The sequence below is a fragment of the Gossypium arboreum genome, chromosome 3 (genome assembly GCF_025698485.1).
Source record: "Gossypium arboreum isolate Shixiya-1 chromosome 3, ASM2569848v2, whole genome shotgun sequence".
Taxonomy (NCBI): domain Eukaryota; kingdom Viridiplantae; phylum Streptophyta; class Magnoliopsida; order Malvales; family Malvaceae; genus Gossypium; species Gossypium arboreum.
Window position 1 is genome coordinate 138,909,677 of NC_069072.1, and position 12,756 is coordinate 138,922,432.

Below are 12,756 nucleotides of genomic sequence, written 5' to 3' on the forward strand. Positions count from 1 at the left end.
ATGATTATTATTATCCCCAAATTGACTAAAAACAAATACTGATTTTGACTTTTCATTCAATCTCCAATGACGGCGTCATCTTTTAATTTCCCCACTGAAAACCCACAAGTGGTGCATTATCTAAAATCAATCATCTTTATCAACACTTTTCTCTTGACATTGACTCCCATTTTATCTTCAATGCTTCCTTTCCAAATTATCATTACTATTAGTCTTTTACTTTTGAATTTTGTCTTTATACTCTTCAAATTTTAAAATTTTAATCTTGACCTAAACAGTAGCAGTTAAATCTGTTTGATAAAATTCAATTCCTAGTCCTGTTCTATGTGTACAATTATAGATTTAGTCAATATTCTTCAATTGGATCATTTTAAATCCCTATACTCTTCGAATTTTGAAATTTTAGTCTTGAGATAAATGACAGTTGTTAATCTGTTATCTGTATTTTTAATGAGTAATATGTTGAAATAACAAGTTGATATGACATTACGCATATGATAATATGTTTGTCGCATTAGATTTTAGAAAGAGTAATATCTAACAGTTATTGTTTAGTGAAGACTGAATTTTAAAAATTTTAAAAATATAGAGACGAAAAAATAACCAAATTAAAATATAAAGACTAAATCCATAACTTTTGCCAAGTAAAGAGACTAGGCAGTGGTATTTCAAAATTATGAAATTTGTTGTGTTTTTTCTTACTTGTTTTACCTTATTAGTTTGTTTTCTATATAGAATGTTTTAAAGTTAATTCAACAATTAACTAAACTTGAATTAATTAACTATAATGATAATGAATTTGGAGAAAAACTCGTACATTTACATAAAGTGAGATTCGAACCCGAAATTTAAAAATTCTCAAGATCTCAACTTTATCATTAAACTTGAATTTTATTGAAGATCCTAATAAAATTTAAAGTATCCATGTTTGATACATATTTAAATATAGATATAAATTATAATTTTTGAATATATAAAAATCCTATAATTGATACTAATCTTAACGTAAGTTTAAAACATTATAATTATTTATTCAGGCCTAACTCTAGAGGTTATCTGGAAGTGTGGCCGTTCATAACCCAAGGCCGAAAGGAGTTAAAATATTATTTTCTAGTTTTTAAAGAACCTAAAACCTTATTTTATTATTTTGTCTAGAGCCTCAAAAATATAAAAACGAACCTGATTTATGGAAAGGCGAATCATTTTAACTGAATTAATCAAAATAAATTTAAAGAAAAACTGACGTATTTACATATTCGAACTTAAAATTTCAAAATTCTCAACACGGTTGAAATAAATTATTACTTAAAAGTAAAAGAGAAAGAAGAAATAATGCATTAAAATATAAAGTAAAAGAGAAAGTGGAGGAGGAGTGATTGAGAACAAGTCCACAACAAACTTCACCTACTGTCTCATTTGCCATTTTTGTTTAAACATATTTATTATGTGTCTTTTAATTCTATTATTCATTATTATCAATTTGACATTTTATTAATGGACCATTTATTTTAACTATTAAAATAATATTTCCATATCTTTTATTATATTCTTAGAATCTCTTTACTTATTTAAATAAAAATTATTCTAAAAAGATGAATTACGTTTGGAAATAACTTTCGAGTTAAATAAATTAAATTCGGAAATATTTGAGATACGATTAATCTCTTTCTCGCGAGTATAAACATCTAATCATCAAATGTACTCCATTTATCATTCATTAAACTCTTGATTACATGATTGAGACTGAATAAAACTCGATTCAATTCGATTAGGAAAAATAAAAAAAAATTAGAATTTCGAGTTGTTCAAGTTAAAATCTACGACTTGAATAATTCGAATAATAGATTGGTATAAATACTCTTTTAGTCCTTCTCAACTTGATTCGGAAAAAATTGAAATAAAATTAAGACGATAAAATAGGACTTGTAAACTCGATTAACTTAAAAAAATCTTATTCAATTATTCATTTATTATTTATCCGAACATACACTTTCATTTTGATTCCGCAACTTTTGTGTAAAGGTTGTTGATATAAGACCAAGTATTACCATAAATTATAGCATCCCAGCCGGAATGGATAAGCCAATAGATGAGCTGTAGAATGAGACGCAAGCAGCCGGCATATTTGTGTGTTGGAGCTTTAAAACAATGTGATGGAAAGCAATAAAATTTTCTTACAACACACAAATTCTTACTTGGTAAACCGCCAGCCCCAAGCCAACAGCAAATTTAAAAATTCCAGTCAAAAACCAACTCCTCTTATCAAAATCATATAAATTAATCACTAATTGCACCATGATTATCGTTTTATATTAAATTTGAAGCAAAACCCAAAATCATTTTCTTTTCGTAATCAACTACTATACCACCTTCTTCTGGAAAGTTGCAATGGCTGTTTCTCCTCATGCTTTTCCGCCGAGAAAGCGGCGGCCTTCGGCCGGAGCTTTTGTATCGCCCAAACTAGCCGATATCAACTTGGTAAAGTCCCTTCTTTCTTTGTCACAAGAAATCTCTTCTTTTAAACCATTTCAATGTCTTCTAAAACGGAACTCGGTTTCCGCCATTAACAAATCCAAGCTTCTCTCGATATTATTCGACGAGCTGATAAAAAACCCAGCTTGTGTTTTCTTTTCTCCTTCAACCCTTTTGTGCTTTGAAGAAATGTACATAGTTTTACAAAGGATTAAAACATTGCTCGAAGATTGTTCAAATGGAAGTAAGATGTGGATGTTAATGCAAATCCAGGTATTATCTAATAATTTTCATGAACTCACCCTCGAGTTATCGACTCTACTCGATATTTTCCCTTTTAAGGAGATTGAACTGAGTCAAGACGTGGAAGAACTCGTGGTTTTGGTACGGAGACAGTGTGGTAAGTCGAAGCCGGTTGTGGATCCCGGCGATGTGTTTCTCCGGCGAGAAGTTTTGACCATGTTGGATCGGATCGAAAAAGAGATCGTTCCCGATCAGTTGAAGCTTAAAAAAGTCATCGAGGATCTGGGATTACGTGACGGTTCGAGTTGCAGAGAAGAAATCGAGAGCTTACAAGATGAAATCCAGAATCAAGTCGACGAGAAATCGAAATCGGATATCGTTTCTTTGATTGGCCTTGTTCGTTACGCTAATTGCGTGTTGTTCGGATCTTCGACGGCAAGTAAACCGGATCATCGGCGGCAAAAATCGACGTCTGATTTGACGATCCCGGCTGATTTCCGGTGTCCGATTACTCTTGAGTTGATGAGGGATCCGGTTGTCGTGGCGACGGGACAGACGTACGATCGGGAGTCTATCAATCTATGGATTGAATCTGGGCATTCCACATGTCCTAAAACGGGTCAAACCCTGATCCATACCAACCTTATCCCGAACCGAGCTTTGAGGAATCTTATAGCTATGTGGTGCCGTGAGCAAGGAATTCCGTTTGAGACCGTCGGAAATAACGAGAAAGTTAGCAGCGTTAAAGGTACTAAAGCCGCCTTTGAAGCTACGAAGATGACGGTTTCTTTTTTGGTCAACAAACTATCGGGTAGTCAAACCATGGAGGCGGCTAACGGTATTGTTTATGAGCTTCGTGCTTTGTCGAAAACCGACTCGGATAGCCGAGCCTGCATTGCAGAAGCTGGAGCGATTCCGATCTTAGTCAGGTATTTAGGTTCAAGTGTTGGTTTGGAGCATCCGAACCTCCAGGTCAACGCTGTTACTACTATTCTCAACCTTTCCATCTTAGAAGCAAACAAAACGAGAATCGTGGAGACCGACGGAGCTTTAAATGGCGTTATCGAGGTGTTACGTTCAGGTGCCACGTGGGAAGCCAAAGGGAATGCGGCGGCGACGATATTCAGCTTATCGGGCATACACGCGTACAGAAAAGGTTTAGGAAGGAAGACTCGTGTCATAAAGGGATTGTTGGATTTAGCCAAAGACGGACCCACGAGCTCCCAAAAGGATGCACTCGTGGCTATTTTGAATTTGGCTGGAGATAGGGAGACTGTAGGGAGGTTAGTTGAAGGAGGGGTGATACAGACGGTGAGCGGAGTCATGGACGAGCTACCGGAGGAAGCGGTGACAATACTCGAGGCGGTGACTAGGAGAGGCGGATTGGCGGCAATCGCGGCGGCTTTCAACATAATTAAGAAACTGGGTGTTATCCTGAGGGAAGGGTCAGATAATGCAAGGGAAAGCGCCGCAGCTACGTTGGTCACCATGTGTAGGAAAGGGGGACCGGAGATGGTAGCGGAGTTGGCAGTGATTCCCGGGATTGAAAGGATAATATGGGAAGTGATGGGTGGCGGAACCGCAAGAGGGAGACGGAAAGCGGCGACGTTGTTGCGGATTCTTCGAAGATGGGCGGCCGGTTTGGATTTGGATACAAATAATGTTGTGGATAGTTCAAACATGATAACCATGACTGTTGGTACATCAAGAACAATATTGCAAGCATGATAGGATACGATTTTTTTTTTTTCAAATTTATTGTCAAATTGTAAATTGTGAATGAAATTTGTAAAATCTTAATGGGAAAAAGATCATTTTTTATAATTACATGACTTAAAAGTTATTTTTTAATAATTTTATTATAAGATTTAATCATATCTATTTTTTATAGAATATTTAAAATTATTAATAACCTTTCTCGACATATAAATAGGAAGATAATTCATTTTAATAAACTTAAATTCACGCCTTCTTACATAAAAAATAATTCTAATGCCAATTGAATTAAGACTCGATGAATAGGACTTAATTATTTTTAAATAAAATTATTGTACTTTTAAAACAGTTTATTTATATGTGTTGGGAAATTAAAAAGAAGAATCGATGCTTTATTGGCTATAATTAACTACTTTAGCAGACAAAAAAGGTCGCTTGATTTATTTATTGGCTGGAAATCAAAGCCTTTTTAAGTTGCTTTTATGCCATTGTTAAATGCTTGTACTCTTTGATGTAACAACCATTGGTGAAGAAGGAAAACAGAATGACAAATAGAAAAGGGTAAACTAGATATAAGTTCACTAATTTATTAATAAATTTACATTTTAGTCATTCGATTTCAAAAAGTTATAAAATAATCACTAAAAATTGTCAATTAAGACACTGGACTATTAAAATTGTTGTTGTATGGTATTTTCTGTTTGCACCGCATGCATCAATCGAAAGCTCTCGTTCTTTTTTTTTTCTACAATTCTGTTTTTTTCTTCATGAAAGAACTTTAAACATCACGAATCCACGAACTAAAATCGAAATAGCTTTTTTCTCCAATCTTTGACACAAAATATCAAATCGAATTGGATCTAAAGTATATCTTTCTAATCATTAATGGGTATTGATCCATCATATTGATCGTCAAACTGTCGCTTGGAACTCCTTAGTCATATTTTTTTTTAAACTTAATAGCTCGATAACTTAAGCAAAAACATTTGAATAGTTCAGTGACTTAAATGAAAGCTTACGAATAATCGAGTGACCATTTTTTAACTTTTTAAAATTGAATGACAAATACATAAACTTACTAATATTTTAGTGACATTGGGTGTAGTTTACCCAATAGAAAATAATTATACTTGTTTAAGGGCCAGGTTATCGGTCCAAGTTCGAAATTTGGAGAAAAATATTAGCCAAAAAGTATACTTGAATAAAAAAAATTAGACATGTTTAAAGTTTAGCGTTAAATATAATTTTAGATCTGACACAGAGTAAACTTAAAACATATGGATCGAACTATAAGCACATGTGTACTTATTGCATGAAGAGTTGAGGGCTAATATGTTTTAACATGCTCTAGGTCATATTTCTTTCTTTTAATACGTCTCTTTTTTATATAATGCCTAGAATTAGTTATAACCCTTCTGCAACTCTTAAATAGAAAGATAACGCCCTTCAGCACACTAGAATCCATGTCCTCCTACACTAACAATAATACTGATACTAATCGAACTAAGACTCAATCGACTGATTTATGTGTTTTAATATACTCTAAGTTACATTTGAATTGATATTTAATGTTTAAACTAAATGCCACGTAGGCAAGAATAAATATTCTTTTTCCTAATGGATCCAAAAACCCACTTAGCCACTTTCTGCAGAATTTTCTCGGGAAAAAAAAAGGGCTTGTTTGTGCTTTCACTCTCCAAATCCAGTACACAATCAATAAGCCCAACAATGTGAAAAAGATTCTAACAGAAAAACTACACAAACATCATTGTCAATAAAAAAACATTCTGGGTTTTTGTGCAGAAAAACATAAAAGAAAAGGAAAACAAAAAAACCTTCTTGAAGTTTATTCCTTGTCCTTGGTTGAAGATACCAACAAGGCAACATTAACTGCAAAATATTTTCAGGCACCACAACAAATCATTAGGTCCCCCACTCTCAATTGATTAGGGTTTTGGAACCATTTCCTTAACTTAAACCTTTTGTTGTGTTGTTCTGAGCGATCAGTTTGATACCAACAAAGTGTTGAACGGAGCAGTACGTCAGTCACGAATTTTGAAAAGATTAACTTTTTTTACATGGATGATATTTTAGCTATTAAAAAAAAGAAATTATCGTAATAATTTTTAAAATTGATATAATAATTATTAGTGGCTAAATTTAAAAGTTATTATTTCATCTTTTATTTTTCATTTAATAACGAGTGACTAAAAAATTAAATGAAAATTATTTTCACAGTTAAATAATAAAAAATATAGATAATCAAGTGATTATCGATATAAATTTACCCTAAAAAGAAGGGACCAGTTGACTAGAAACCTCAAAGGTGCATATAGTTGTGAAACACCGCCATACATGACCATGAATGCTTTGATAATGATTTGGAAAGACAAAGAAAAAGGCTATGGGTAGAAGCCAATCACTACTTTGGTAAGAGAATTTCATGTGCTTTCGAGCTGTTTCTGTTTTGTTGTCACTTGCAGTTTTGTCTTTTTCTTTAAAGGTCTTAATTAATGAGACGACTCACCGCCCAGAGCAGATAAAAAGATTGCTTGGTCTTAATGGCATTTGCGCATATATATACATATAGGTTTTTGAGCTTTTGGAATTGGTCACGATGAGATATGTTTGGGGGTGTGTGAAAATTTATCTAAGAGATAAGGTTGTAATAATCATCGGTACGGTAAGTTAGTGTTTATCGATGAGTAAAATAATATACATTAAAATTAAGTATTAAAATTAAGTCGATTTGAGGTTTAATGTATATGATAAGAAATTTATTTGAATTTGAATTTTTAATTTTTTTAATATTCAAAATTATTTCATAAAAAAATTTAAATTGTGGAAGCAAAATGAATGAGAGCTTTCAATTGGTGCAAGCAGTACGAATAGAAAAAGCCATGCAATAATAATTTTAACAGTTCATAGATTTAAATAAAACTTTTCGAATAATTCAATGTCTATTTTGTAATTTTTTAAGTTAAAGGATCAAAACTTAAATTTACAAATAATTTAATGACCTTACGTATAGTTCACTCATTAACTAATTAGAATAAATCTGGAAAAAACTGTCAATTGAGTCTTAGCTCAGTTAGCATTAGCGTTGTTGTTAATGCAAAATGATGTAGGTTTGAGTGTGCCGAAGTGTATTATCCTCTTTGTTAAGGGTTGAGGAGGAACTATGGGTAGTTCTAAGCATTTTATCAAAAAAATAAAGACTAGAAATCGTGATGTTGCACTCGTATGAAAATAAGTAAATAAAAACAATCTAGAGAAAACTTGAACATGAAGGTTACCCAATCTCAAACTTACCTTTGAGTCAAGGTTTTATTGTCTACTTTACTTGTCGGAGGCACCAAGGGTGGTTAAGAGCCTTCCCCAAGGGCATAGCCATGGTAGGGGTGTAATCGAGTTTAATCGAGTTTGAATGTTGTTAAGCTCGAGCTTGACTCAAAATTCGAAGTTCGATATTCAGTTTGGACTCAACTAAATATCTGTTTTTAAGCTCGAATTCGCTTAAGATATAATTGAGCTAATCAAATTCTTGCTCAAGCTTAGCTCAATAATTAAGCTTAAGGTTAATAATATATATTAAGAGTAATAACATAATTTAAAAATATAAAACTATGAAAAATTCGATAAGGCTCACAAACTATTCATGTCAAGTATTACTAAGCTTAAATTCGGCTCAATTGGCAGCTCGAGCTTAGTTTGATAATTACCAAATCAAGTTCAATTTTTTTCGAATCAATCTCGAGTATTCTAAGCACTAGTATTTCAGTTACACCTCCTAAGGTGTGAAGCCTTGGCCTCCCTTGGCCAAATGGGCAAATTGTTATTTTACCCTTCTCAAAAATTAAAAGCTTCAATTTAATCCTTTAAACCTTTGATTAAATATAAAATTTGAATTTTTTTTTTTATAATTTTATCTCGACCTGCTTAAAATAAAAAATTTTGTTTCACTGGCGTTCCTTTTTTTAATATTATAAAACTGTAAGCTAATTATAAAATTACTGAAAAAAATATAGCTAATTTATAAAATTGTATTAATAGATAATTTCTATTGTAGGCAAAAAACAAAAGGAAAAAAAAAAAAAAAAAGAGAAATGTTTGTGGGGTCAATCCAAGGGCCTGCATGATAGCCACGTCGATGGAACTTATGGGGAAAACCATGCAAAACCACTATTTTAGCCGTACTACCAACACAAACGTTCGAATTTTAGGCCTAATTGTGGTTTTAGTCCTTTTAGCATATTTAAATTTAATCCCACTACTTTTTTTATATTTTTTTTCTGATCCATCCATAAACCCTTTACCTTTAAACTAATTAAATGTAGGAAGACGTCTTGTCTAATTTAACAACAATGGTGCTAATCTAAACTAGGACTTGATTGGAAATTCTTCTATTTGGTATAATTTGGTTTACTTATTTTTATAATGTTATTATTAGGTCTAAGTTGACAATATCGTTAGTTCTACTGCTAAAGTGACGATATAAAAAAATTATTGTTATTCGATTATATAGTTAGAGTCAATCATGTTTAATTAATTATAAATTTATATGTTAATTTAATGGTTAAGATTGTTTTTTAAAGAAAATTGAAGCCTTTACTAAGGATTAAAATTCAAATTTTGGTAAATTAGAAAAATTAAAATCATAATTAGACCCAAATTTTTAACCAGGTTAACTGGATAAAAGTATCATGGAGGGCTCTGTATTAAGTGTGAGATTGTATTTTGCCCTTCTAATCAAAAAATGGGGAAAAAGACCTTTCCAGACCCTCTCAATTTTGAATTTGAGCAAATTGGTCCCTTTAAAAAAATTAGAGCAATTTAATCCCTATGAATTTCAAAAATAGCAACTAAGGCACGACATCGATGCTTTCTCTCAATTGTACATGATTTTGGTCGGTATAATAGCCCTCAAAGTTTACACATTCTACAATTTGGTCCTAATTTAATGAAATTTTCTCATAACATTTGTGTAACTGTGTAAATGTTGAGGTTGAATTTATTGATTTTTTTTAGACTTAAGACCAAAATGACAAAACCTATAAATATTAAAAGCTAAATTTATTATTATACCAATCAAAATTATATACAATTAATGGAAGAAATAAACTCGTGATTAATTACCATTAGTTGCGCAATTTCAAAATTGATAAACATTTAAGAAGGTTTTTTTTACCAAAACAATGGACTAATTAGTCCATTAACTTTTGCAAAGTACAAGAATTTATAATAAAATTTAACAAAAAAATTACTGAAATAATAAAAAAAATCTTGCAAATAAAAAATAAAAAAAAATAAAGCAAAAAGCTAGTTACCACCTGGGACCAATGTTTATTTTCCCTTTATGCCAACTATTTTTTCTTCCATTGTGGACCCCCAAACTTTTCTTTTCTTTATTTTCAATCACACTTTCCCTGTTTTTATACACCTTCTTACTCTCCCTCTTCTTCTTCAATCACTTCCCCCCATATCTCTCATCATCATCATCAAAGTTTTCATATTTCTTCAAAATAATCCCTTTTTCTTCATACAAAAGTTGCCATTTCCAATGGGTAATTCCAGGTTCAAGTTATCAGACATGTTCCCCAATGTCTGGTTTTACAAACTCAAAGACATGAACAAATCCAAACACCATGAAAAAAAACACCACCACCCATCATCATCAAAACAAGAACAACCCCATTTTAATCCCAGAAAATCCTATCATTTCACTAGAGAGCTTGTTCCAATTCATGTTTCCCCAGATCAACCACTGAGAAAATCCACCAAGAAACGAAATCCCAGAAGGAATTTCCGGTCACCGCCGTCAAAGGTGCTTACTTCTTCCGTCTCCGCCGGTTGTAGTTGCCGTGAAACTATCAAGAATAAACCCGATTCTCCACCGGAATACTCAGCATCTTCTTCATCTTCCTTATCGTCTTCCGGCGACAGTTCTTTACCGCAAGAATCGTTCGATAACTTGGTGTGGTCAAGTTCCAAAGCCAACGACGATATAATCTCCGATGCGGACGTTAAGAAAATCGACGAGTTCTTACCGGAGCTCGAACTCCCTCCGATCTTAACGAAACCGGCTAAATTCAACGACATGGTGAAGGACATCAAGAACAAGACAAAAAAATTCGGTCACAGTCCGTCGGGTGTAAAGCTGAGAGTGAATTCTCCGAAAATTGCGAATAGGAGATTAGTTCAGGGTCATGCTCGGCGAAGCATTTCGTCGAACAGTTCGAGTTCAAGTTCGAAGAGGAGCTTATCGGAGAGTTTTGCAGTGGTGAAATCGTCGGTCGATCCTCAAAGAGATTTTAAGGAATCAATGGTGGAGATGATAATGGAGAATAACATTAGAGCATCTAAGGATTTGGAGGATTTGCTTGCTTGTTACCTTTCTCTCAATTCCGATGAATACCATGAAATTATCATCAAGGTTTTCAAGCAAATCTGGTTCGACTTGATCGATGTCCGATGATGTTTAACGGTGGATGCAGACGGTTTATTCTAACAACAGTTCTCTATGAGGTTCCAATTTTAGAATATGCTTTACTGTAATTACTCTCTGTAATTTAATTCCCTTAAATACTCAATTTTAATCGCTTTTCTTTTTGCAAACTATTTATACTTTAATACCATTAATTTTTCGAATTTTTAAAGTTTAGTCCTCATTCGAAAAAATAGCAGTTAAATCTGTTCGGTTAAATTCAATTATCAGTCCTATATTATGCGTGTAATTATAAATTTGGTCCATATCTCCCAAATGAATCGTTCTAAGTTTTTATACTTTTTTCAAAATTAGAAATTTTAATTGTTAATCTATTAGCTGAATTTTTAATGAGTAATACGTAGAAATAATAAGTTGACATAGTATAATAATATCTTTGCTGTATAAAAAATTTAATAAATTTCACAATTAACTTTTGGTAAGGACTGAAATTTTAAATTTTGAAAAGTATATAGACTAAAAATGACCAAATTAAAGTATAAAGATTAAATTCACAACTTTCATAAAGTAAAGAAACTAATAATAGAATTTAACCACATTGATAACGCAGCAATAAATAGTAGTAAAAAGCGTGATACATATACAAAATGTCATTTTAAAATCGCTTCATCTAATGTTACCATTAAGCCGATAAAATGACGATTGATATCATATTGATATTTTAAAAATTCGGAAGCAATTTAGGAGTTAGAGTCTCACAATTTTGATTTTTTTTTTGTCATTGGTATGCCCGTAATGATTAATTCATCGGGGGTTTATAACTATTAATACTAAAATTGTCGTCTCTAATATTTAAACCCGAATTTTCTTTTTAAAATTGTTGATGAAACTGTGAATAGATACATGGAAAATGGTGAAAAAATAATAGAAATTGAAATTGTAAAAGGGGTCCCTCAAACAATGTCCTATGAGACAATTTACTGACAATTTCTTCCATCAGGGTTTTGGGCTGTAAAAGAAGATTGTCTTTAACCACAATTCTTCTGTTTCTTTAATCTTTTTTTCTCCACCCAAAATGTCCTCTTTTCCCACATCGATTCAAATTTATATAAACATATAGGGTTAATATAGTATTTGGTACTTAAGCTTAATCTTAATATTCAATTTGGTATTTTTTAGTTCGGTACCCGAATTTTTTCAATTTTATATTTGAGTTACTTTTGTTCCAATTAAACACATGTTTGTTTACTAGAACACACTGTTAAATATTAATTCAGTCATATGATGCTGTTTAATTTAGGTACCAAATTGAACATCTGAACTAAATTTATGTATAAAATAATGTATTAACCCATACGTATAAATAAAATATTCAAGATGAAGTAAATTTTGAGAAGTGTGGAATTCAAATTTCTGCACTGTGTTAAAGCCTCAAGGCTTTTTTTTTTTTTTAAATATATAATTTTTAATTTTGGTTGGACTTGGAGGATATATGCATAGAACTTTACCTAAAGTTGAAAAATTGATCTCTTGAAATAAAGTTAAAGTTGCTTCGGTTATTACAAAAGCCAACATGTTTCTTGAAATCCGGGCCTATATTCATGTTAATATGTTCATGATTTATATATATATATATAATTTTATACATAATTGTGATTGTCAAACAAGTAAGTGTGACTGTTAAGTTCCATGGCAGCGATCTTAATGGAGTGAGCTGTAGTGATCTTATTACTGTGAAAAAATATACTAGACGTGTTTAATTGGGTGAAAATTTTAAATTAGACCGTGTTACTTTAAAATTTGATGGTGTTTTTCGTAGCAGTTCAAGAGGTTGGTTTACTTTTGGGCATGCTTCATTTGCATTGCTTTTCTTTTTTGGA

At 32.0% G+C, this 12,756-nt stretch overlaps 2 protein-coding genes across 2 annotated transcripts; both read left to right on the top strand.

Moving 5' to 3' along the window:
• Positions 1 to 2,018: 2,018 nt before the first annotated feature.
• LOC108474785 (U-box domain-containing protein 16) lies at positions 2,019 to 4,539 on the top strand. Its single transcript, XM_017776800.2, has one exon. It carries the CDS (start codon positions 2,389 to 2,391, stop codon positions 4,441 to 4,443), a length of 2,055 nt encoding a protein of 684 aa, XP_017632289.1. The 5' UTR covers positions 2,019 to 2,388; the 3' UTR covers positions 4,444 to 4,539.
• Positions 4,540 to 9,841: 5,302 nt separating this feature from the next.
• LOC108475439 (transcription repressor OFP1-like) lies at positions 9,842 to 11,046 on the top strand. The gene has a single exon (XM_017777400.2). It carries the CDS (start codon positions 9,992 to 9,994, stop codon positions 10,904 to 10,906), a length of 915 nt encoding a protein of 304 aa, XP_017632889.1. The 5' UTR covers positions 9,842 to 9,991; the 3' UTR covers positions 10,907 to 11,046.
• The last annotated feature ends 1,710 nt before the right edge of the window (positions 11,047 to 12,756 follow it).